Source organism: Alligator mississippiensis, chromosome 2 (genome assembly GCF_030867095.1).
Source record: "Alligator mississippiensis isolate rAllMis1 chromosome 2, rAllMis1, whole genome shotgun sequence".
Lineage (NCBI taxonomy): Eukaryota > Metazoa > Chordata > Crocodylia > Alligatoridae > Alligator > Alligator mississippiensis.
This window is the reverse complement of record NC_081825.1, coordinates 225,882,867-225,910,452: the sequence shown is the minus strand read 5'-3', so window position 1 is coordinate 225,910,452 and position 27,586 is coordinate 225,882,867. Positions and strand designations below refer to the sequence as shown.

Here is a 27,586-nt window from a genome sequence, read left to right as displayed (position 1 = left end):
AAAATATCCACATATTTCTCATAGCTCTGTATATTTTTTGAATGAGAGAGCCTAGGGAAGTTGCAAAAAAAGTCTATATCCAGTCATTTGCAAATATCTTTTGCTCTGAGCTTAATTTAAAATGTCATACTCTTGCCTAAATGGTAGCTAGGTCAAGTTTTGAACAGGAAGAAAGACACATTTGTAAGAAGCCTGGGGTATTTTAAAATCAGTTATTTAAGTTGCTTCTGCAGCCATCTTTGAATAGGATGTAAATTTGTAGCAGAAAGCCTCTTTTGTACATTTCCCTTCTGGACATTGATATAACAGAAGCACTTTCTTGCCTGCACCCCCTCTCTCCACCCCGCTCTCCATTTTATGCATTTCTTTTTCCTTCGAAGTATTGACAGACACCTAGCACACTCATTGCATGAGTGTGGCAAGGCTCAGAGCAAGCCAGAAAGCTCAAGTGGCTTCTTGTAGGAGAAACCTAGAAACTACATCTACATATCAGTTAGCTCTGTGTCACTAAAGAAAGCAAAAGAACTAAACTATACACTTCAAAGACTATAAGTATATCCTGGTACTAACCTAACTCATTTACTGTCCCCAGTAGCCTTTGATCCTTACTACCTCACACTGCATTTTTATATATTTCTCATACTGAATTTTTATATTTCATCTTTACCATGGTTGTAGGTTGTAGCCGTGTTGGTCTAAGGACATAAGCAGGCAAGGTTCCTTGGGTGAATTTGATCTCTTTTATTAGACCAACTCAAATAGTTGGAGAATAGTTATTTAGCAAGCTTTCAGGTTCAAAAACCCTTCGTCAGGCTAAGGAAGTTTCAGCAGTTTGTGTGTGCTCTTCCTGGATGGAATGAAAAGTAAAGAAGCCAGAGGCTGGGCTGGGGAGTCAGTTGTCAGGCAGATTATAATGTGTCAAAAATCCAATGTCTATATTTAGTCCATGATCTCTAGTATCCAGGAGGCTGATGAAATGGAGTTCATAGGCTCATCTCTGGGAAATGTTGTGTAAGTTTCCCCTGAGGATCAGGACTGAGAGATTGGAGAGAGAGTGGCCCTCCCGTGAGAAATGTGCCCCCACTGGTAATTGGGTTTTTCTGTCTTTGATAGATTTCTGGTGTGCATTCATTCTGTGAATGCGAGTGTATGATGATCAGTAGGTAATTAAATGACAATAGCCTAGCCAGAGGAAGTTACCATTACACAACTCTACTCTACGAGCCATTTTAGGCTAATCAAGGCAAGGAACTGATTCCTGGGACTGAGCACCCACCCTATTGACTAATCCTGCAACCCTTAACAATACCATTGTTAATTAATCAAAATCACAAATTGACTCCTGAAACTGCACTATTGGCAGGCAAGACCCCTGTGACTAACAGTTGTCAGGCACTACTCGAGACCCACATAGGACAGCAACCTCTGGATTGGGCAGCCAAAATGATGCTGAGGGATCACACAAGTCTGCCAGAAAGGGATAAAAGGCAGTGAAGCGTGACCCTCAGTGTGGCACCCTTTCATCCAGAGCCTGACCTATTGAGACAGAAGGTCAAGCAGGTGACCCCCTTCTGGAGAAGACATCGCCTTGAAGGAAGCTGACCAATGACAGCAGACTCCAGGGCCTTGGATAGGTAGATATACTGATACCAGTGCTCTCACAATCACTACAGCAGCTACTATACACTATACTACATGGGTTTAAATTACATGGGTTTGAAAGTGTGTGTGTGTGTGTGGTGACCAGTGCCCCATATAACTCAAAGTTTGCATTTATGATTTTGTTGGTAACTTCACATCCTGAACAATACATTAGAATTCATTATGATCCCATGAGTTTATCCTGTGTAGCCAATACATTCATATGCTGAACATGTATTTGTTTTGTATAGCCTCTAGCTCCCTATGTAGCAGGTGAGAAAGGAGAACCAGCCTACCATTGCCACTGTCCTTAGTAACCTGGGGATGGGGGAAGCCCCAGGGCCACTCCTGCCCAACTCCAGGTGTGGGCTGTCGAGAACAGGTGCCATAGGGTATTGGGTCGGCAATAGTCTGAGCAATAGGGGCTGAGGCTGGACCATTTGGTTTAACTTGAATGACCTATTGTAAATCAGCAATATTTGGGTGACCTGGTGACTTGATCGTATGTTCATAAGCTGTTTCTCTTTGACCATTTCTATTGAATAACTTGTACAGCTAATAACTTCCATACTCTAGATATTCTTATCTATCAAGCAGTCAGTAATCTCCTACTCTCTCTCCATCCTATATTGGAAAAGGCTTTCATGTTAGCATTTTTTATATGGAGAGAAGAGCACCAGTTACTCCAGTCATACATAAATTCCGTGTTACAAATGGATTTCTGGCTTAGCCTTTTCCATGAGATATTTTTAAAGAACAAAGATGCAGAACAAAGGAACTAGAATGTCTTATTTGTAAATCAGAGGCACTTTCAGTGAGACAAAAATGAGAGAATAAAACTACAATGGAGACTCATGGAGCAGTTAATTAACCACAGACTTGGGAACTTGCATCAACTTCTGGAGATGTATCAGACCCTTTCTTGATGGGAATAGATCTAACACCAGACCACCAAACTGTTCTGGTACAGTTGTCAGATACTAATATGGAAGAGTTGGGGGTAACATTTTTCTTACAATTTTTGGACTCTTGTCAAACCTGTCAGAGCACCACCCCCACCTCCACCCCTTCACAACCTTGAAAACAAGACAGTTTCTTTTTTTTTTTTTTGGAAGTCTTAAGATAGTATAGCCATTAGCTCTCCTATAGAAAGATAATCCTCACAATAGAAAACACAGAATAATCTTGGGAAAGAAGCCATATTACCTTCATGTAAAGAATCAGGGGGAACAAACATTCATGTGGTAGATATAAAAAAGATGTCCACATGAACATGAGCAGGAATGTCCAGATCTTAATTCACAGGAGGTGTTCTCTGCTCCTTGCTTTTAATTAGAAATCAGGATGTCTACCAGAGAACTCAAACCCAGGGCAGAACCTAATAGTAACACCAATAGCAGATCCATCAGGTGAAATGTGTTGTTGCATAACCTTATAATTTCAAGGGAGTGTATTTTCTGACCCTCTCCAAGTTACCCTTTAGCATGGGTAAATGGGATTAGAAAGTATATAATTCTGGTCTGACTGCTTATGGTAAAAGATGCTGAGTTGAATACAATAACCCTAGAAGCTGCATAACAAGGCTTTTTATCTTGCTATGATACTTTGTCCATCTCAATTTGAATGAGACTCTATATGGACATTCTTTCTCCACATGGTTTCATTAGAGGCATACAAGTACTCATATGCTACTGAAGCTGTTTCCTAGATGTTTTCTCTTCTAAAGTATAGATGGAAGGTCACTTGCCTCTTGTCTGTGTGTGTAAAATTGAATGTTATGGCAAATTCTTTTCCTTCCTGCGCTAATATTTTTACGGAGGCTCAGATCACAGATGGTTTGCCAATCCTATGCTGTGCTCCAGAAAGTGGTATGTGGCTCATTGAGTAAAATATTCCACAGGGCAAAAGAGTGTAGCCACTAAAGATGCAGTTGCTCCTTTTCTGCTATGCTTCCTCCCCATTGATTTATAGAGGTTAGGTTACAGATTCAGTATCCAGTTCTCTTCCCCTACAGCTCTCCTGGAGTCTAGACCATATCCCAGCACAACATCCTACACTATTGCAGATGGAACCCTGTGGCATTCGCTCCACTTCATGTATTGTTCCCATTCAAGAAAATCTACCCCACACTTAGTTGAAAGGCTCAAGATCAAGATTCTGATGTTTTTCCTCTGTACCAAACTCTTATGTCAGATGGAAGAGGATTCTGTCCTATTGCAAATAAAGTGGGTTTAGAGACTAGCAGAATAGGAGGATAGTGTCCAGTGGATATGTTTGGGAAAGTAAGTAGTAATGAATGGATCAAAGTTCCTGATAAAACAGGCGAAAAAGGAGATACAACTGTCTCAGACACAGCGACAGTTAGAGGAAAGACACGTTCTGGTTTCCAAGGGGGCTAAAATCTTTATTTTCTTCATAAGCAATTTCTTCTCTACACTAAAGATCCTGAGTGATGAATATGGCCTAAGCATTTGTGGAAGTTTCCTGCATTTTCCTGAACTCAATCATAATAACAGATCTTCTGGTGAGCCACTAGAGTGCAGTACCAGATCATGTCTTCATCTGAGATGTGTATAGTGTATGTACACACAATTAAGAAATAACGGGATATTTGACATTTGAATGTATTCTGGAACCTGAATTGCTGCCATATGTTACTGCAAGCAAAGTAAAAATTGGCAGGTGAAGTCTTCTATTAAGAACTTTTTTCTTCTTGTAGGATTGAGGGAAAGCCTAAGGGAACTTTGGAACTTTCCAATTAGGTCTGAAACAGAAAAGCAGGTGGCTTTTGCCTCATTAGAGATTTTTTGTGAATCTGTCTGGCTTGGGGCAGGATCTTCTTTACTACAATCCTCCCCCTCCAACAAACTCAAGAATTCTCATGGCTTTATATTTCTTCTACCTCCTGGAATTAATTTATCTTAAAAAAATAATTTATTTTACTCTATTACAATACATCAAATAAAAAAAGCAAGCAGTGCATGCTTTGTGGTAAAGTTTTAGAGAAAGTCAAAGCCTTGAACTGATAAAAGTCTGCCCCTGAGCATCTGGCATCTGAGTTTATTGAAGTTCCAATGATTCTTTTAACAACAATTCTTCATTTCAGTTTATTCAATTAGTTCAATTCAATGATTCATTTATTTAAAGTTGAAAAATCATCTGGGAATTGAAAAAGCAGGATAGGTTGTTTTCTTGTAATCAATTAATAAATATGAGGCATTAGACAACAAGACCTACTAATTATGATATTTGAAAGACATGGTGACCAGAAACGAATCGATTCATTTTAGTACCAATAGATAATGCTTCCAGGCTTTAAGAAATAAGCTTATTAAAAGTGCAAGCAGGGTTATGGAAAGGTTTTTCTTTCTATAGCTGACATATTTTAGATAGTTTTACTTAGCTTTTTATTTTTACTTTTGATTGCATTAATAATTTCTACACCAATGCAGCTTGATGCAACTTAAATGTAAATAGTTAATACCAGTTGACTAAAATAGATTATTTAACATGGCCGATGGTAAAATCCTGAGGGATAGCCAGCACGGGTTTGTTGCAGGTAGGTCTTGCTTGACCAATCTTATTTCCTTTTATGACCAGCTGACCTATCACCTGGACAAGGGGGAAGAGATTGATATCATATATCTTGACTTTAAAAAAGCCTTCGATCTGGTATCCCACGATCACCTCTTGGCAAAACCAGCCAACTGCGGCCTCGGTTCTCCACGATCCGCTGGCTGGGGATCTGGCTACGTGGTCAGACCCAGAGAGTGGTGATTGACGGAAGTCAATCATTGTGGTGCCCTGTGACCAGTGGGGTCCCTCAAGGCTCTGTCCTTGGGCCTATATTGTTCAACATCCTCATTAATGATGTGGACATTGGCGTCAGAAGCAGACTGGCCAAGTTCACTGACAACACCAAACTTTGGGGTAAAGCGTCCACACCTGAGGACAGGAGGGCAATCCAGATTGACCTCGACAGGCTCAAGAAATGGGCAGATGAGAACCTCATGACATTTAACACCAAAAAAATGCAAGGTTCTCCACCTTGGGAGGAAAAACCCGCAGCATGCTTATAGGCTCAGCAGTGCTACACTCACTAGCACTTCAGAAAAGGGACTTGGGGATCATGACTGACTACGAAATGAACATGAGCCTTCAATGTGATACTGCTGCTAGTAAAGCAAGCAAAATGCTGGCTTGTATCCGCTTCTCGAGCAAATCCCAGGACATCGTTCTCCCGTTGTACTCAGCCCTCATGAGGCCGCAGCTGGAGTACTGCATCCAGTTTTGGGCTCCGCAATTCAAAAATGACGTGGAGAAGCTTGAGAGTCCAGAGGAGAGCCATGCACATGATAAGAGGTCAGGAAAACAGACCTTACTATGAGAGGCTGACAGCTATGGGACTCTTCAGCCTGGAAAACCGCAGGCTCAGGGGTGACCTGGTGGCCACCTATAAGTTTATCAGGGGTGCTCATCAGGATCTGGGGGAATGTCTGTTCACCAAAGCACCCCAAGGGATGACAAGATCAAATGGTCACAAACTCCTCTGTGACCATTTCAGGCTGGACATCAGGAAGAACTTCTTTACTGTCCAAGCCCCCAAAGTTCGGTGTAGACTGCCACCAGAGGTAGTTTAAGCACCTACCTTGAACACCTTCAAGGGACTTTTGGATGTCTATCTTTCTGGGATCCTATGACCCCTGCTGACTTCCTGCCCTTTGGGCAGGGGGCTGAACTCAATGATCTTCTGAGGTCCCTTCCAGCCCTAATGTCCATGAAATCTATGAAACATTTTGTAACAAAACAAAGTAAGAAGTAATTATTGCAATACATGTAATATGAGTTACATACTTGCTTAAATAAGAGTGTATAAGCACAGTGTATCTTCCTGTTTACTTAAAAGTAATACCACATTTAGTTAAAGGCTGTATTACTGGTAATAGTAGATTGATGTGATTGTCAACTAGTGAAAATAAGCTTTTCTTTATGAAAATTAAAAAAGAAAAAATCAAACATAAACCAAGATTAAAGTTGCTAATTTAAATTTAGTTTCATCCTTGCTAATTATTTTAATCAATGTACCTTTGTGAGCAGCCTATTTTCTCCTCTTGAAGATACTAAAGAATGGAATGATATATGTTAAGTTTGTGAGCCACCTCCTGAACAACCACACAAGAAGATGATTAGAAAAGAAAGAAGAATGGGCTATGTTGAGATGGCTGTGGGATAGTGGCGTGGTTTAGTGACAGTTGATGGAATTCACTGCAGTCGGTTGTTTCCTTTTGGGAATTTCATTTTCGATTTTAGATGTTGTATGAACTCAAACCTCAGAGCAAAAATTATGTGCTGCTGAACTATGGTGCTGAAGACACCTGAAATATTTGCTAAGCCTTGTAAATACCCAGGTTGCTTGTCTTCACATAATATTTCTTTATCCATCCTTCAGATTTTAAAAATGTATCACTGTTGACACTTAACATGTTGTGCTTAAAACTACTATAGATTTTCTTTCTCTGCATATATACCATGCCAGATCATTCCACTTTTATTGTAACATTAAACACATCCCTGTGAGGCAATATCTGTTTTTCAGTTCATTATGAAGCATGAGTCCTATGGACAATTTATTTGGTTCAGCCACACACCCATTATTAAACTCACATTATCTGACTATCCAGGAATATCAGGGGCCAGTGAAAGGCATTTAGTAAAGTCTTTTCTTGGCTATTTCACAAACCATCAATGACCCTTTCAAATGTAAATGGTAAACCAAGGGACTTAAATTGTATGAACACTTAGTACTATTATGAACGGGAGCTGTAAGTTGAACCTTGCCTACCTGGAAGCTATAACACATTTATTCTAAGAAAGTGCTGGCCTTGTCTGCCTTCTTATTGATTATTTGTTTGTGCAGTAAAAGGAACTTTGGGAATTGACTTGATGGTGACAAGAAGGAAATATAAGTATTTAATTTTATTAGGATGCCCATGTGTTGCTCCATAGAATCCTGACATAATTAAACTCTTGAGGCAAGCTCTCACCTGGTCTAAATCCAAGGTTTGGGGTTTTTTGCCTGAAATGATCAAAATGAATAGCTGGCAAGCTGAGCAAAGGCATGTGTCCTGACTAAGTTTACCATAAGCCTAAAAATCCTTTCATTTTTCCATGCTTTACATTCCACATGAGGCCTCATGCCTATTAGCTCTGTAACCAAGAAAGAAGACAGCTTCCAAGGAGTGGAAGGCAAGACTTCCTATGGATCTTCTCTCCTGGGAGAAGTGTATGGATTTTCTATTCCTGTCACTTCCATGTGACAGTACCTATGGTTAAATACACTCTATTTAAATATCAAAAGATACATACATTTTCTGCCACTGTATCATTTAACAATACTCAGGGCAATGTCACGGACTGGATATGGATGGAACAATTGTTATGGCAGGACTGAAAGCCAGGGGTCTGACTCAAAACTGAAGTCCAAAGAACAAGCAAGTAAGGAATTGATGATTTACGGTGAAGTCTGAGAACAGAGGGAATAGGAGGGTGAGTCTGATCAAGGGCAGGTAAGATTAGTGGCCAGAAATGGAGCTTAGCAGGATGGCATGAAGTCTGGAACTAGGGACAAGATTTGGCCTTCACCAAATTGCTGAAGGCCTGGAGGAGATATGTTGAACTGACACTTCTCAGTATTCCCCTGCCTATTATATCTGACTGAGGAAAAGGCAGGGTTGTATAGGCACGGGGTTTCATGTATAACATGGACCAATCTAGTTAAATCACCCTGAGGATGTGATTAGGCAGACTTGCTGGTTCTCTATCACTTGCTCATCATAGTGACACAGTAATAAAATACCTGGGAAAAGTCTGTGTTAGTTTTATCACAGTGGTCTAATCTGTGGACCTGAACCAGTGTTAGTGCAGTGATGAGAAATTGCCTGGGAATCCTCTGTATGAATAAAGCTTAAAACCTCAATTCCTTCTTTCAAGGTCATGCACAAGTAAAGCCTCTGACTTCTCCATATGGTTTATTTTAGGTTCTCACAGAAGACAAGATGCAAATGAGAGAGTTTGGTTATATAACGGCACAGACAATTACAAGGTTGATTTTTTTTTAATAAAAATAGAAAGTATGACCATCGCATCACTGTTACTAAGAAAGAACAGTGATAAACCATATAGCAGATCAAGAACCATCTGGCTGAAAAGAAAGATGGAGCAAGACAGTGGGGGTGGCAGGGAAGGAAAAGAGTGCAAACTACCTCTGTTCAGCCAAATTGTTTGGATAGATAATGAAACCCAGCTCTGACATTTATTTTACCAGAATATTAAAGCAGATTTACATAGAGATGGCACCAGAAGGAAATTCACTTTAAAGAGATTCTCATCCTTGATATACAAGGTTAGCAGGCAACATGTGATTTGGGATCATTGATGATTAGCTTGGAAAAAGTACCTGATTCTTTGCCATAGTTAATATATGTTGAATTATTTCATAATGTAACTCCATTGACTTCAGGGATCAGTCTGGCCCCAGTATGCAACTGGATTCAATAAAGCACTATGAAGCACATTCCACAGAATGAATACGCAAAAATTCATGGCAGAACTTCAAAGGTACCCTCCTTGATGCACACACAGAATGACTCAGATCGAGGCTTTCTATGGTGGTCTGGTCTTTTGTTTCCCATGTTTTTGTTGTATAATAATTTTTGCTGCTGGCCACCTGTATCATATTTTCATGTGCAGCTGCAGAAATGTAATCCTGGGACTCCTTACATCTCTCTTCTCAGTTAGATCTGCAGAAACTAATGTGGAGGGTGGTCTTGGACCGTCTAGCTTATTGGGAAGCTCACTAGCAACTAACAGAACCACCCAATGAGGACTTCTATACTTGCTGCTTTTATCAGTGGATGCATCTACATGTGCACTTTAATGTACAATAGCTTATTTTACTGTGCATTAAAACCATGTTAATACACTAATGCATAGTAAAAATGAACTGCTGCATACTGAGCATCACTAAAAAAGTGTGCACTTTTGCTACTGCACATTAGGGCAGCCTAATGCACATTTATTTAGTACCTCACATTAGAGCTACTAGATTTAATGCACAGTAGCAAAAGCACATTAATGAGCATGTAGACATGGCCAGTTAGAGGTCTACTGTGTCTGTGTCTCAGTTCTCAGTTTCTTATTGTGTTCTTTATGGAAAACACCACAATGTAGTTAAATTTAGAAGTCACAAAAAGATGTGAATAAGTTTAACAGTTTAGTAAGTTTAGACATGCAATTCAAATACATAGATACATATAAACAACTATTGAAAAATGTCTATTTTTCCCCCTTTTTTGTTTCACTTGGAGTTTGGCCAGGAAAGGACTGAGTTAAAACAGAGGATCAGATCCTTCCCCTATCTAGAAACCTTTTTTAGGGACCACCTTTTATATTATCTGTTGCAGATCCTAGAATTTCATCTGAATTTCTCCCTTGAAGGCAATGAGAGTTGATTCTTGATCCTTTCCATGAAAAAGAAACCAGAGGCCTGGCCCACAAACTCAGCAGGCCTTGGTTTATTTTGTGCAAAACTCTGGAATCACTGTAGTTATGTCACAACTTCCTTACAGCTTAGCTCCAAGGTTAAGTACAGACAGTCGAAAACCTGAATGAATTCAATCTTTGCAGGTTAGTCTAAACTATGTAGATTGAACTGATAAGCAAGTGACCAGACATTCACTTTTGATTCCAGAAATGTAGCCACATGCCTGCAGTGGCTCAGGCTAGAAGCTGGGGAGTGTTAAAGCATGCCTCCGAGCCTGCCAGCCACTGCTGAAGGGAATGGAGGGAAGCTGGGAGGGAAGCCCTCTGAGGCTTTTCGTTCCCTCCCTGCTTGAGTGGAGAGGGGGACATGGCCAGGCCCCACCTGGCCTAGCTGGCTGGGTATGATGGGGGGTTAGGGGTATGAACCCCCACCCTGGCCCACATTGACCCCAGCTGGGGTTTGCCTGGCTGAGGTAAGGTGCTAAGGGGGAAGTCCTCAGAGGTTTCTTCCCCCACTCCCCGCTCAAATGGATCTGGGGGGGTGTGTCCAGGCCCTGGCCTGGCTGGATGAGTATGATCGGGTGAGGTTAAACCCCCACCCTGGCCTGCACCAACTCTGGCTGGGGTTTAACCCTCCCATCAAACTCAGCTGGCTGGGCCAGGGCCTGGCCATGCTCCCTTCTCTGTTTCAGTGGTGGGGAAGGGGGTTGAAGCATTTGAGGGCTTCCCCTTTACTCCTCTGCCTTGGCCAGGCAGACCCCAGCTGGGGTTAGTGCAGGCCAGGATGGGAGTTTAACCCACTCTCTGCTCAAGCAGGTGGGAGGAGCCCCTGGCTGGGGTCTGATGCTAGGGTTTCTCCCCAACCCTGTTCTCTGCCAGTCAGAGCAGTGATATTGCTCCAGCTAGGGAGCAGAGGGACAGGACAGACTCTTCTCTGCTGGAGCAGATAATGCAGCATGGCCCAAGGCTGCAAAGCATTCTGGGATGCTGGGGGACTGTGAGTCAGCTTGAACCAGGAAGGGATCTGGGACAGAAGATCCATAAACAGTAAAGTCTGATACTACATCCAACCATGTTTATCTTAAACTGGTTTTGACCATTTTGAAAGTGGTTTATATACACTGAACTTCTGTTCTGTTATAGGGTTAAACTGGTTTCTGACCACTTAAACCAATTTATGTGTAACTTCTGTCCCTCCAATTTTGCAAGGGAGGAAATTATGCCGGTCCCCCCTGAACTCAGCACACCCACTCACTACTTAAGTTTCCCAGGCCTCACACTGATGATGGGGAAACCTGAAGCAGTTCCTGGGCTCCTTACAGAGTTTAACATGAGTCATCTAAAGGTTATGGTATTTTGTGTCTGATTGCTCCACTTCCTGTGCTTTCTAAAGATAAATAAGATAAATGACAGCCTGGCAACTCTTCTGGGAATTTCTGCAGCTTGCTTGTTCTGTGAAAATACATCATGTTATCTAATTTTATTACACTTATTAAAACAAAATCTTCCCTATAAAACTTCTCACAAGTAAGCTTGCTAGACCTTTGGGAACAGAACTCCAGAACAGAGAGGACTTGCATAGAAACCTAAGCATGAACTTGATTCTCCTGTCAGCCCTTTTAACAGTTCTCCATAGCTTTGCAGTAGGTAAACCTGTCCAGGTATGTCTAAGCTACCATAGCTATTAAGAACTTGAATCGTTGATGATCAGTCAATTAGTGTTTCAGTATGGCAGAGCATCTGTTGTGATTCTATATCTGTAAGTTTCTTCTGATGATGATATACATATTAAAATATGTTCATTCCTTTTTACAGGTGGCCACAAGAAACAATGAAGCAGGTGAGTGTGATTTTGGGTGCTGTAACAATAATTAAAGGCTTTTAGGGATAAAATTACCCTTTTTTATTCCTCCTGTTTAAGTCCTTTGAGTTGAATTTTCTCTTCTGTTACACAAATTTTGCACTTGTGGAACGTTTATTGATAGAGTTACTCCTGACTTGCACTGGTATAAATGAAGGGAGAATAAGAGTGTAAAGTCTGATGTTTTTAAACAAGAGTTCCTTAACTTTCTATAGCCATACTGAAACATCAATGAAAGTGATGGCAGAGATTCCAACATACAGATTTTGATTTTACTGGGAGCTGGAATTAGGAACTCCAGACAGTCACGATGTTACTAAAACTTTGATATAACTTTAAGCACTCACAGTTAAAAAAATTGGCTGTAAAATGTTGTCTTTTCAAAAACAAGTCCCGGCACCAGCACCTACAGGGGCGTGCTAGAATTATAAATTTGTCAGGATCCCACTCCAAACCAGTTTTTTTCCCCGCTGATGTATGAATTCACATTTGTCTTTTAATCTCACATCAGCTTGATGATTTATGTTGGCATGATAAGGGAATTGTTCAGTTACAGAACATTACTGAGATAGAACATTTATTTTGGCAAGAAAACCCTCAATGAATAAGACCAGTTTAATGAGAAAACAGAATGTATTAACACTTTTACATAGGACTCCCTTCCTGCCTCTCTGGTATTTAGCCAGACTCATTCAGCCTTGATTTAAGTAACCTCAGTTCTCTTTGACATCAGGCGAAATATCTCTGCTTTCACCAGAGTTGAATTTGCTTCATTTTGTCTACCCTGTCCTTCACTCCCACAGATCACTATTTTACCTGTTTTGTCTTTTCCCTTCTTTCCATTGTCACTTCCTTGTCTGTTGTACACATAATTTTGACACAATAATCAGTAGTTACTGCACATAGCAAATGCAGGACTGGAATGGTAGTGGAGACTAAGAAGGCAAAGCTGAGGAATGTGTCACGATACCCTGTGATGCACTATACCAGGGGTTGTCAACCAGGGGTATGCATACCCCCGGAGGTACTTGGGAAAGCCCTAGGGGGTACGAGTGGGTGGGTGGGTGGGGATGGAGTGCTGCCACCCACCATCCTGTGCTGCCACCTTCCAGGAGTAGGGCTGGTGGGGGGCAGCGAGGGCAGCGGCACCCTTCTGGCGGCCACACAGGTGCCACCTGGCCAGCCGGACACAGGGGGGAAGAAGCTCGCACGCAGTGGCTCGCACGCAGTGGCTGCTGCCACCACCCATCACTCTGTAGTGCCACTGATCTTCATCTGACTGTGTACCACCCCTCCTCCCCCCGCTCTGTGTATGGCCACTGGGGGTACACTTATTAAAAAAAGGTTGAAAACCCCTGCACTACAGATTAATGTAACGGGGACACAAACTGAGTAAGTAGTTCTAACTTGTCCCAGTGTACTGTTTTATACACTGCACAGACATTTACTAAATCTTTTTGCAGTTAAGAAAAATACTTTCACAAAGGGTGATTTTCAGAGGCACAAAGGGCAGTTAGGAGCCTAACATATGGAAAGCCATTGGGAATTGGTCAACTAACTCCCATTTTTTCCACTAAAAATCACCCTCTCTGTGTCTCATACGTTAATTATTTTCTTAATCTGTAGATACAGTTCTATATGAGAGTGACATTGTCTTGAGAAGACAGAAACGCAGTGCAATGAACTGTGACTGCTTCTGGCCCAAGTCCCAGGATGGGCTAGTCAAGATTCCAGTTAATGTCTCTTCAGATTTTTGTAAGTTGTTTGGAAATTTACTTTGTGAAATCAGCATTGATTTTCTTCACACTGAGTTCTGAAGATTTGTTTCATGGTAGTTTTGCACTATGCATCAAAAGTAGTGTTAATCAGAGTCAGAATTCATGGATATAATTGCCTTCCAGTAAACAGGTCCTCCTAAGACAATTTGGCTAAAATAGCATACAAGACAATAAAAGGGGTATTTAAATATGTGGTTGCTTGACAGTGGGAGCATCTACATGTGCGCTTTACTGTGGAGTAGACTAATTAGCTGTGCAGTAAAGCATCACTGTTTACACTTGCACCAGTATTATGGTACAGTAAACTAATTAACTCTGCTGTAAGACAGTACTGCTAGAGGCAGTACTATCTTATTGTGGGGTAATTTACTGGGCTGTAATGCATGTGTAGATGCTGACCACAGGCATAAATTGCATCCAGTCAGCCCAGCCAGCTGGGAGTCTGCTCCAAGTTGGCACTGGATTTATGACCCAGATATATGTTCCAGGCAGCCTCAACCCTCTGACTAACCATGACCTCTCAATTCGATAATAGGCACATTTTTTGATACACAATGATAGTAGATAAGAACAGTACAATTTTATATTTACCAGTCCTAGAGCTGTCACAGGGGGAAGGTACATCTGGCCAGTATGTGAGCTTCACCCTGGGGTTCTTTCTTGAGTGTCAGATATCGGCAGCCTGGAGGTTGAAGGCCAAGGCCCACCCTCCCCCATCAAGGTGGGTGAGATGGGCTGGTAGTGTGCTCTCTGTCTCAGGTTCCCCTCTCAAGGACCGTTTGCTGCTCTGAAATCTCTCCTTTCATATCCTTTCTCCCCTCTGATGACTCTTTATTTCTGAGCATTGTTGACTGGTTTCCCTGTGGTCATCATACTGTTCATGTTCTGTCCCGCCAGCGTATTCCTTTGTTCCAACAAACCCATCGCATGCACACATCTTAATTTGTTTATTTACCAGTCTCTTAGAAATCAGTTAACCTTTGCTGTTCCCTTGGACCATTGTTATAATACATATCTAATTTATGTACAAGCCAATTCCACAAAGCAAACCTCTAAGTATCATTTTCTAGTCATCACTCCACCCCAGCTCAAATTGCTGCTGTCCTGGGCACATGTGTAAACACTACACCCAGGAACAGGTTACTCCAGCTCAAACTGCTCCAAAGTTGCATTAATTGTGTGTAGATGCACCCCGTATGTAGTTGCTTAAATACAAATTGAGTCATTGTAACAGGGAGCCCTAGCCCTGTTACTAGGAGGCAGGGCTGCCCCTTTAAGACCTGAGTCTATAGGAACATCAAGCACCAGGAGGGTAGGGGTTAATAGCCCAACCACCCAGGCTGGTCAGCTGACAGGAAGGGGATAAGCCTCTGGGCACATATAACCCCAGGACTGAGGCTGGCAGGAGGAGGTCTCTGGCAAGCAGCCAGGAGAAGAGAGCTCCTGCATGGCAGAACTACCTAGAAACATGGTGGTTGCTGGCCAGACTGTTGCTATGAGGCTCCAGGAGTCTACAAGGTACCCAGAGCTGGGATGTACTCAATACTCGAGGAGTAGTTTAGGGTTTTTAAGGAGCCAGAGTGTGGCTTGTAGGACTTGTATTATGTTATAGCCCAGGGGCTCATATTTATGTTGTTATTTTATCCAGTGGCCCAGGCTGAGGCTATTGGGGGAGGAGGAGGTCTCATCGGGGCATACTACTGTGCAAAGCCCCAGTGCCAGGGGGCGCAACAACAGGGGTTGATCAGTCCCCAGCACCAGGGGGTGCAGTGACAGGGGGTGATCAGACCGCAGCGCCAGGGGGTGCAGCACCAGGAGGTGCAGAGACTGGGGGCAGACCCCAGTGCCAAAAGGCACAGCGACAGGGAGTAGGCAGACCCCAGTACCGGGGGGCGCAATGCCAGGGGGTGCGGCGACAGGGAGTGAGCAGACCCAGTGCCCTAGAGCACAGGTCAACATTTATATACCATCTGCGAGGCATGGGCCACCATGAAGGGGAGGTTTGGAGTAGTGGATAGCAATCCCTAGTGTGGGGGTTGTAAATGGGCAGCCTCCCACCTGAGTAACATCATAATTATTGTTCTGTCAAGGCATGGCAGGAAAGAAAGGTGGGTGGGTAGCCCAGAGACAGAGGGCCAGGCCTACATTAGACAGGCCTGGGGCTGGGCCCCTGTCACAGTCATACACATTAGTATTCATTTCTTGATATTTAACAGTTACAGAACAGACAAAATGCATGTTCTGTTCCTTCAGTGAATACAGTTGTATCAATATTGATTATTACTCTTGATAAGTTGTTATAATAAATAGTTTGGACTCACTAGTTTTCATGATAAGATCTCAAAGAGCCTTAAAACAGTATGACCTGATTATTCTCTCCCTTGGGAAACTACAAAAGAGAAGGAGGCAGGAGAAATCTTCTTGAGGTTTTTTTCCAAGAGAGGTTTCTTCCTTGATTGTTTTACTGAGATCAGTCAGTCAGTTTATGAACCATGCTATAGGTCTGGTGCCTTAATCTGGAACATTTTCATAGAAGCTTTGTCTCTAGCCAAGCTCTGTGCTTCTAACATTATGTGCTTGCCCTGACAGTGTCGTCCTATTGGAGCAGTGCTGCCAGTACTTCACCCGTCAGTGACTTCCTTTGGGCTCATTTGTAAAAGTGATCCTCGCCTCAAAGAGAAGTAGTATGGAAACGTAATGCAGCCATAGGTCAGGGATAAAAGTTCTGGGGAATCTTTTGGTGCCATTTGGGGTCAGAGAAGATGGGTAATATTGCATTGCCTTGAGCTGTACAACAGTCCAGCCCTACTTCCTACCTGCAAATCCCTGGACCTGCAAAACACTTCTTTGCAGCAAGAGGGAACATTACTGGACTGAAACATTAATGTCAATATAGTTAGTTAAGGATTTTTCATCCTGATTTTAAAGATGGGGAAAGGAGTGGCACAATACTGTTAAAGGACAAATTTTGCTAGATGGCTTTTATTTAAGAGGCCCAACATAGGCCTACAATCATAATTAAGTACTCAAATCCATATTTAGGCCATTGATTAAAAATGGTCTTAAGTTTCAGGTGTTCTGAACACCTACTGTTTCAGAAAAATGTAAAATCTTTTCTATTTATATGCCTAAATATAGAGTCAAGTGTCTAATTTTAGACACTCGAGTGTGACGATTTTGACCTTAACTTCTGTTTTAGTTTCTATATCTTTCTATCAAAAATAATAGTACTGACCTTCCTTTCTCCCACTGGCTACACAAGGCTCTTATAAAGCATGGTAATATACTTCAAGACTAAGGATAATTATAATTGCTACCTTTGAAAGCCAAGTCAGTTTGAATATTCCTTAAGCCTCTGCACTTTTTTCAGTTTTACTTGTGTGACAGAAGTGGAAAGATTTACTGGAATGGATTCATTCCCAGCATGCTACATAGAACATATTAAACAAGATTCCATTGATTTATTTCCCCCTTTGCTTCCCAGCTGTGACGGAGAGAGCTTGGATTGTTGAAGCCATGCAGGAGTTCAATACATTGACTTGTGTCCGGTTTGTAAATCGCACAACTGAAAGCAGCTACATAAAAGTTGTACCTGGCCAGAAGTAAGTTGCATCAGTCTGATCATAGAAGCCTGGATCATTTCTTAATTTATTTTTTGTCTTCTTTTTATTTATTTTTCTGTCTTCTTTCTTGATTCACTTGGATTTAAGTAATCTCACTTCTTAACCACCTCCAGGACCCAGAGAACAGTAATCCAGACCTCACACAATTTTTCATATTTTCTTTATTTTGATGTTTGGTTACATGTTTTGAACCACAGAATTGTATCTTCTTTTTGCTGCTTGGGGACTGACTCAGGAAACTACTAGTAATAACAATAAACTAGTGATCCAACATGGCATGTTTTGGGTTTGGTTTTTTTTTGCCAACTTTTAGTCAAAAATACAATTCTATTAAACGTGTTTTCTGAGAACTCATTGGTCTTAATGTGGACTCAGCTCCTTTACTGTTTTAAAAAATATAATATATATCCTAGAATCCTGACTTCTCCCCAGTAAAATTCTGGCCTGGTATTTCCCAATAATCAGCAGATCTACTATCAGTTATTTACTGTGGATGTCCTGTTTTGCTAGATATTGAGAGGTATTTGCTGGCTAGGTAAGAACAACACAGCTCATAAACTGGTTGCATGTAACATCTTAGGTTATTTACTGCATGTTCCTTTCAGCTGCTGGTCTTTCTTTGGAAAGATTGGAGGAGCCCAGACGGTGGCCCTGATGAAAAATGGTTGCATGAGTAAAGGAGCAATTCAGCATGAACTGAACCATGCACTGGGCTTTATACATGAACAGTCCCGAAGTGACCGGGATAACTATGTTAGGATTATGTGGGAATACATTATGGCAGGTACGTCCACCATATATGAAGAAACAGTTGGTGGCCTGAGCTGAGGAAGGGCAGGATGGTGGTGGAGGCAATGATGATGACAATTATAACAACTGGCTGAATTGGATCTGTAGGCATTTCTCTGTTTAGGCCTTGTCTATAGGTTCATAGGTTCATAGATGTAGGGTCGGAGGGGACCTGAGTAGATCATCAAGTCCGACCCCCTGCAAAGCTAGCATAGCAGAATCCACTTGTTGGATGCACAATCTGTTCAACAAGAGGAGTTATACCATCTTCCTAAACAACATAAACTTAAGTCAACATAAGTATGCTTTTGTTAACAAAGCTGTGCCTTCACTCAGAGTTTTGCTCCTATGACTATGCCAGGGAGGGTTTGCGTGATTTTTTTTTTCATGCTTCTAGCTAATTCATAGATTCATAGATGCTAGGGTTGGAAGGGACCTCAATAGATCATCGAGTCCGACCCCCTGCATGGGCAGGAAAGAGTGCTGGGTCTAGATGACCCCAGCTAGATGCCTATCTAACCTCCTCTTGAAGACCCCCAGGATAAGGGAGAACACCACCTCCCTTGGGAGCCCATCCCAGACCTTGGACACTCTAACTGTGAAGAAGTTCCTCCTAATGTCTAGTATAAATCTGCTCTCCGTTAGCTTGTGCCCATTATTTCTTGTAAGCCCCAGCCTTGGTGAATAAACCTCACCAATTCCCTTCTGTGCCCCCGTGGTGAACTTACAGGCAGCCACAAGGTCGCCTCTCAACCTTCTCTTGTGGAGGCTGAAGAGGTTCAGGTGCCCCAGTCTCTCCTCATAGGGCTTGGCCTGCAAGCCCTTAACTATACGAGTGACCCTTCTCTGGACCCTCTCCAGGTTATCCACATCTCTCTTGAAGTGTGGCGCCCAAAATTGAACGCAGTATTCCAACTGTGGTCTGACCAGCGCCCGATAGAGGGGAAGTATCACCTCCTTGGTTCTGTTCATCATGTATCTGCTGATGCACGATAAAGTGCCATTGGCTTTTCTGATGGCTTCGTCACACTGACGACTCATGTTCATCTTGGAGTCCATTAGGACTCCGAGATCCCTTTCAGCTTCCGTGCCACCAAGCAGGTCATTTCCTAGGCAGTAGGTATGCTGGACTTTTCTACTCCGTAGTTGTAGCACTTTGCATTTCTCCTTGTTGAATTGCATTCTGTTGTTTTCTGCCCATTTGTCCAACCTGTCCAGGTCTGTTTGTAGTTGTTCCCTGCCCTCCAGCGTGTCCACTTCTCCCCACATTTTTGTGTCATCCGCAAACTTGGACAGAGTACACTTCACTCCCTCGTCCAAGTCGCTGATGAAGACATTGAAGAGTATCGGTCCTAGGACCGAGCCCTGCGGGACTCCACTGCCCACACGTTTCCAGGTCGATACCGACCCATCCACTACGACTCTCTGGGTGCCACCCTCTAGCCAATTCACCACCCACCGGACTGTGTAGTCATCCAAGTCACAGCCTCTTAACTTGTTCCCCAGTATGGGGTGGGATACTGTATCGAAGGCCTTCCTGAAGTCTAAGTATATGACGTCAACCCCTACTCCTGCGTCCAGGCGTTTTGTAACCTGGTCATAAAAAGAGACTAGATTAGTCAGGCATGATCTACCTGCTACGAACCTGTGCTGGTTTCCCCGCAGCATAATTTGTCCTGCCGGGCTCTCGCATATGTGAGCCTTGATAATTTTTTCAAAGACTTTGCCAAGGATGGAGGTGAGACTGACTGGCCTATAGTTGCCTGGGTCCTCCTTCCTCCCCTTCTTGAAAATGGGGATCACATTGGCCCTTTTCCAGTCCTCCCCTCTGCCACCATGGCAGGGACGCTGTCTACTAATCTCCCTCATATGATTGATGTGTATATCCCCCATTACTGTTTCCTCCATACACAGGTCCTATACTCTGTTTTTACATTCCCACTTCCCCCCATGACCCCATATTTCCATTCCCCCATTAAAATTTGTGTTCTTCTTGGGAAATAAGTCTTCCATGCTAATACATTACAGCCCACTGAGTGGGAAGGACAGAGCTAAATTAAGGGTGGTTGTTCTGTTGGATGCTATTAATGTCTTCCATCTAATGACTCTTTGTTCTACAGATGGCTACAGAGGTGCTTTAAACTATGGCCCCACTTCCCTTTTTGTTGATCTGATTTTCCCAACATCAACGAGGCCTGTTGCTGTTGGGGAAATTGGAAAGACTTGAAGGGAGAAAAAGGAGGCCATGAGAGAGAACATATCTATACTACTTTCATAGAGCTCCTGATTGCAACATTAGGAGCATGGCTCTGCCTACCCACTTTTGCTCCATATGTGCCCAACCCAAAAATGGAGAGTGCACATAGACCCTAGTAGCTGGAGAGACTGGGTTATTGACCCTGGGATAGGGCAGGGAGACAGCTGGAGGTAGTGCAGGGTTTCCTTGAAGTAAAAGGGGATGGAAGAGAGGAGACTGGCACACCAGGGGACAGTGGGGAAGCAAATGGATTTCAAGAGCCCTTTTTGTACAATTACTTTGGCCTGCCAAAGCTACAAGAGTTGCAGTGTTCCAGTAATAGTAATAATAGAAAAACATAGCTAGAAGGGACCCATGACAAGGAGATTGTCTAATCAAAGCAGGATCATCCCTGTCAAACCATTCCTGACATATTTGTCTAATCAGCACTTAACAACATCCAATGATGAAGATTCTGGAAACTCTGTAGGTAATCTGTCCCAGTGCTTGACCACCCTTTAAATAATAATCAGTTTAATTCTTTACATCTTCAATGATTCCAAACAATACATAGTGATTCAGGAGAATGGGAAAGTGAATATCAATGCTGGCAATTATTTCAGAACATGCATTATTTGAGTCTCCTATTGCAGGCACAACTGAAATACATGAGTCTTTCCTGCTGAGTGAAATGTAATCCTTTTATGCTATATTAAACCCTAAAACAATTTGCCCCAATGTTTTTTTTTGTTCCCAAACTGTCCTGAGAAAATTTCAATTGTATTGCCTTTTACTTGAAATTATTATAATTTACATGGCAATGTTACTTACCACATAGATGCATGGTGCCTAACAGGGAAGTCTGAAGAGGGGGTGGTGGTTTGAATGGGTTTACAAAGTAAAGTTACACCAAAGATAGAGGACCTCATTTGGATCCAAATCATTTTTGCACTATGCTGCTCTAGTGACTAAAAATGTAGTGGCTCCTGGTTTGCACAAATGTAAATGAGATCAGGATCAGGGCCTAGCTTATAATGAAAGGACAGCAGATGTGGAGGCAGGAAGGAGGGCACAACTAAGCAAAAGGAGGGCTATAGGCTTGGACACTTTTAAGCAGTGAGAGGTAGATGTAGGTGACTTTACATGTCTGTGCAGGGGTATCTTATTTTACTTTTCTTTGGATTATGAAAGTTATAGAGAGGAAGTTGAGGCTGATGAGCTTTGCATAAAGAATAAATTTTAAGGGGACAGAGAACAAGAGGAAGACCTTTATATCAAAGGGAACTAGATGGAAAATGCGAAGATTTTTGAGGAAAAAAAAGAAGGGAATGAAAAGAGAGGGGAGGTGGGAGGCTGAGACAGTGCAAAGTGCAGGAATAGTGTGAGCACAGAAGAGATCTAGGCATCTCCAGGGTTGCCTGAGACCCTCAAGGTGAGGATGAAGCCACTTTTCCACTCAAACCTTCACAGCTTGTATCTCGTCTCGCAGCCTGTGTCCCATAGCACAGATTAATCTTATTAATATTATTGCAGCCATTTCCCAAATGTGAAACAGAGAAAGAAGCAGTCCCTCACCTGAGCAGCTTACAGTCTGAAAAGAAAAGCAAATGGACTGGAAACCTACAGAAAGGAATACTACATATACACCGGAAGATCACAGGGATGATTAGCTGCATCTTTCCCATTCCATTCATTTTATAAATATTTGCTATTTTAAATTAACCTGAAGAAACCTTCAATTTAGCTGTTACCAGCTGGCTTATTTCTAGTAAATCTCCTGGTAGATATTATGAATTGCCCAACCCTGCTCCCATATACATCAGTTGCAAGATTCTCATTGGTTCCAGCAGTCCAATATCAGGCCCAGCAATCTTTTCTAATTTTCCAGAACTTTCTTTTCCCTTTTTCGCCCTTGGGATTGCAGTAATATTTTCACCCTGAAGTTCACTCTGGAGGGTTTCCCATTGCTATTTTGTTGCTGTCTACTGTATACGCTTAGATATTTGAAACTTGGTTTATTTTTCTCAGTCTTGTTTTGGAAACAAGCCTGGGTTCTGCTTCTTGGCACAGAGATTTCATTTTAGTTTAAACGAAATGCAGATTAAGACTAGATTTAACACATGCTTTAGTATTTGATTGGAATGGAACCTACGTTCTTTTCTCCATCTGTTCATGATATTAAAAGGAGGTGCTGAGCACTTGTGTCTCTCTTTGCAGTGAACATGATATGAAGTTGGGGGTAAACTTTAGAATTTAAAGAAGAAAATTGTGTTCTTTTGTATTTGATGCCTCAGAGATCCCATCTGTAGAACAAGGGCTAATACTAATACCTCGCTGAGGTAAGATTAATTAATGTTTATAAAAAAAAAAATATTTACAGAACCTTGGGTGAAGAGTACTAGAGAAGATTATCACCTATAATCTCTAGGCTTTTGACATTTCCAAGTAAAACTTTAGTGTTGAGGAACTTCAATATCTTCTGGTTACTATATGTAAACACCTTAGAGAGGGAAAAATAAACTACAGTAAAGTACAGCAGTTTTTCATTTCCTTGTTCAAGTTTTAAAAAAGAGGCAACTGGAAACTGTTATAAATAGACATAAGGCTATAACAGGGATGATGAAATAAATGCTGGTAAGAACTGGTTGAATCTTCACCCAACCTCAAATCCATTTTTGCATTGTGAAAAAGGTTGGCTCCCTCCCACCCCCAGTTATTTTTTATTTTTGAGCTGCCTTTGCATTTCCGGTTTCCTCACTGGGACCAGCAATGACATGAAAGGGATAGTTTGGTTCTACTCACAAACCCTCCAGCTTAGTTGTGCATATGGAGGAATTTGAATAGTTGAATTTCTGATACATGCCCAAGGCTTTGGTCTACCCCATATGTACCGACGCCTGACAATTTGGCAGCATATACAGTTTAGAGAGACCTGAATGCATGCCCCATCACTGCTCACTATTTCACCTGCCTGACAGTAGTGCTGGGCTGCATGTTTAGGACCTTTCTGAACCATCTACATTCTGCAGTTGGCAAATTTGGGTGGTATAGGAAGGACATGTTTTTTTTGGTGATGATTCCAGGATCAGCAGGGTAGTAAGGTCACGGTTTTATGTCTCTGTGCCTTAGCTCTACATCTATAAAACAGACACAGCAATACTTCTCTATTCCATAAAGGTGAGATGAGGATAAACAGAAAAAAGACTTTGGGAGGCTCAGTTGCTATGGTGATAGGAGCTATCTTGTAACTACCTTGGATGGAAGGAGCATTTTCCTAGTAATCTACCTGGTGCTGTTACTTTGGGAAGGTTGGTCTTGCTGTTGCTTATCTTAATGGAAATCAGTGGGAATCAATGCTAAGCAAAACTGACTAAATGTCAGGGACTCTGATCAAGCAGGCCGGGCTGGGCTGAGTTCATGAGTGACCACACCTGCCCCTGATCCATGGCTAATGTAACTAACCCAGTTCTCTGCAACCAGACTGGCTGCTGAAAGCACCACTCACCCCTTTTAAACACATTTGCAGACTCAGGCTACAAGCAAACCTTGACACAGCCTCAGTCTGTCCTTGCAAGCCTCTCATTCACAGCTCTCCTGACTTCAGACCTGGCTTTGTCTTTTCCTCACCCTGATCTTGTATCTCCCCTGAAACTTAGCATTGGCTCCACCCTCTCTGATTTCTCTGACATCCTGACTTGGCTTGGTTTCCTTGGTTCTGATTTTGGATTTTCCCTAGAACTCAGCAGTGGTTCTCTTGCCCTTGGCTCCTGACCTCAGTTTGTCTCAGATTATATTTCTTAGATCTTCCCTCTTGCCTCCCCTGGAACTTGGTCTCACACTCTCTGTTCCACTGGCCCATATCCTAACCTGATGCTCTGGTAACCTGTGCCTCCACTTTACTGACCTCCTAGTTGCCCTTGACCCTCTACCCCCACCCTGGGCCTATATGCAGGCTTGGCTGCCTCCATCCTGGCTGAACCCTTACATTAAAGACCTCAGGGTTTGCCCATAATATATACTTCGGTGTAACTCAAGGATAAACCGTGCCTGCTGCACATGTGCATGAGAGGAGGCATGATTGTGAGATTGCATATTAGATCCCATTGGACCTTACCGGTGGTGCAGGGGGAGCCTGCAACTGGGAGCCTTGATCCTGGCCCCCCCTTGCACCAGCAATAAGGCATGGTGGGATCTGGGTCAGTCACATCCCAGGCTCCCCCTGCACCAACAAGCTCCCACTGCTGGGAGCCCCCTGAACCTCAGTTGAGGAGCTCCCAGCTGCGGGGGCACCCCACACACCCTTGGGCTGGAGAATCACTGCTGCAATAATCTCCTCAAACTTAGGGTGTGGAAAACCCCTGGAGCAGGAAGAATTGCCCAAGGAGCAATTTCCCTGCCCTGGGGATGCAGAGAAACCCTGGGGGCTAAAGGATTGCTGAAGGATGATCTCCTACCCCAGAGTTTTCCCACACCCCTGAGTCCTAGGAATCACAACTGCAGAAATCCCTATGACTTGGGGGTTTTGCATTGGACATGGTGCACTCCCGTGGCTGGGAGCCACATCACCTGAAGGGGTAAATTCACATGTGTTGAAAGAAGACTCTGCTATATATGCAAATTAAAGCTCAATAACAACCAGCTATGAAGCCAGTACACATTTTTGAGGTCTAACTGTATAGCTGAATGGAGCTTTTTATTGTGTGATAGCTACTTTGCATGTGTAACTGGTCTCTAGATAATTGTATACTTAACTAGTTAATTGCACAATATCTGCAACATGTAGAGGGGGCCGTAGATTCAGCTTTGGAGACATGCTACTTTTGGACTCACGTATGCAGATCAGGTTGAAGTCAGTACTGCTTATTGTGTCTAAATAGTGAGATATACCCTAGAAACTCCTCAGCTAGATAGAGATTAGTGAATAGATTAGTACATGTGCATCAAGGTGTTGATTTTGGCCTCTAGTTCATATAGACTGAAGCCCAAAGTACTTATTTAGCTATGAGGGCCTGATTCAAAACTCACTGGAGTCAGTGGAAAGACTCACATGGGCTTTAGATGGTTTTGAATCAGGACCATGTTCAGGTCTTAGGGTTATGATAACAGTTCAAGTTCTCTGCAAACTCCAGCATCACTTTAATAATGTTTTTTTCCTCCTTTGTCATGATCCTATTTTTGTTGATGGAAATATGTCTCTCTTACCTTACAGGGGAACAGGAGAACTTTGGGAAAGTGAATTCCAATAACCTGGGTCTTCCTTATGACTATTTCTCAGTGATGCACTATGGCGCGTAAGTTGGCCTTTGAGTTTTTCTTGTACAGAAGCAAGAAGAGCTCATGTCTTCTGTTCAGACTTAGGACACAAAATTGATTTTTATAGGGAATGACTTATGGTATTTACTTTGAATGACGGGATATGCAGGAGTAAGAAGGAATTTATCCTTTCTGCCAGATTTATTTCTAGTAAAGATAGAAAGGGATAGGGCTGAAAAAGAAAGAAAGCAACATTTCCTCTCACTTCACTAATGATTTAAATTAAAGGCCTATCTATAGCCATAACTTTACATTTAGCACTACCATGCCTCTGAATTCTGAGCCATCTCTGCTAAGTTCTATAGAGACAGGTCTCTTAATGATATCACTAAGTCATTAAAGCAACAGTACAATGAAAGAGAAGGAGGATCCCCCCTACATAATAAAGATGTTGTGTAGCACCTTTTGAATATCATGCTATCTTTGCTTATGGTTTAATGCCACAGTTTAGCCCTTAATGTGTAAGCCTGCATCAGGCACCTTGTCCCTCATTTCCACTAGCAAGGAGAAAATTTCTGAGCATTTTCCACAGCAAAACAGTAATTAAAATTAAAAAGGCTTGTTTAGCTGAAGGCAAGGAACAGCAAGTATTAGTTTCAAGTATGCAAAAAATCAGGAGCTGAGACAGTACTGCTACTGATTATCTCCAATGGCAAAACAGCTCGCTCTGTTCCACAACTTGTCAGGATGTTGTTGTAGCCATAATTGTTCTGGGAATATGTGAGAACACTGTTTTATCTGGTATTTAGTTTGCACTGTCTGCTTCTTTCTCAGACTTGAAGAAGTGCACTTTTTTGTGTCCGAAAGCCTGATTTAAAGTTTTTCCTAGCTATACATTTGCTCTGTAGCCAAAAGCCCCCTTGTACATTTCCCTTCTGGACGTTGATATAATAGAAGCCCCTTCTTGCCTGCTTCCTCCCCATTTTGTGCATTTCTTTTTCCTTCTAAGTGTTGGCAGAGACCTAGCACACTCATTGTATGGGTGTGGCAAGGCTCAGAGCAAGCCAGAAAGCTAAAGTGGCTTTCTTTAGGATAAACCTACAAACTACATCTACATATCAATTTAAGCTCAGTGTCACTAAAGAAAACAAAAGAACTAAAATATCCACTTCAAAGACTGTAAATATATCCTGGTGCTAATAACTCACTTACTGTCCCCAGTAACCTTTGATCCTCACTATCTCACATTGCATTTTTATATATTTCTCACAGTGCATTTTTGTATTCCATCTCTCATCTTTACCATGGCATTTTATATTTTATATTTTATACTTTTAAACCCTTAAGCAATGTACTCCCTGTAGAATGAAGTTACAGCCTACACCATTGTTAAAACCTGCCTTGAAATTGTAATTGTAAAGTGATAAAATCTGCTATATTGGGCTGTTTTATCTGGTATCCCTTGAATGAATGTGAATATGAATGACAAAACAAGTACCTTTGGCTGTTAATTAACAATAGCCTAGTCAGAGAAACTTACCATTGCAAAACTCTACTCTAAGAGCCATTTTATGCTAATCAAGCCAAGAAACTGATTCCTGGAACTAAGCACCCACTCTATTGACTATTCCTGTAACCAATAACAATATAGCCATTAGGGCAATAAGTCAAGGATGGACTCCTGAAACTTCAGGTACCAGCAGGCAGAGAACCCTGTGACTAACAGCTGTCATGTACTACTTAAAACCAATGTGGGACAGCGACCTCTGGATTGGGCTGCCAAGATGATGATGGGGGATCACACAAATCTGCCAGAAAGGGATAAAAGGCAGTGAAGCATAACTCTCAGTGGTACCCTCTCATT

General features: G+C 42.2%; 1 protein-coding gene across 1 annotated transcript in view; it reads left to right on the top strand.

Annotated features, from left to right (window-relative positions):
- Positions 1–27,586, top strand: part of LOC102558965 (astacin-like metalloendopeptidase) — a 77,586-nt gene that overhangs the window by 30,319 nt on the left and 19,681 nt on the right. Inside the window, exons 1-6 of the mRNA XM_059722781.1 lie at positions 11,424–11,843; positions 11,998–12,022; positions 13,670–13,798; positions 17,306–17,423; positions 18,050–18,228; positions 25,679–25,760. Of these exons, the coding sequence (XP_059578764.1) occupies positions 11,775–11,843; positions 11,998–12,022; positions 13,670–13,798; positions 17,306–17,423; positions 18,050–18,228; positions 25,679–25,760 (602 nt within the window). The 5' untranslated portion in view covers positions 11,424–11,774. Of the gene's footprint in view, positions 11,844–11,997; positions 12,023–13,669; positions 13,799–17,305; positions 17,424–18,049; positions 18,229–25,678; positions 25,761–27,586 lie in introns of the transcript that reaches the window.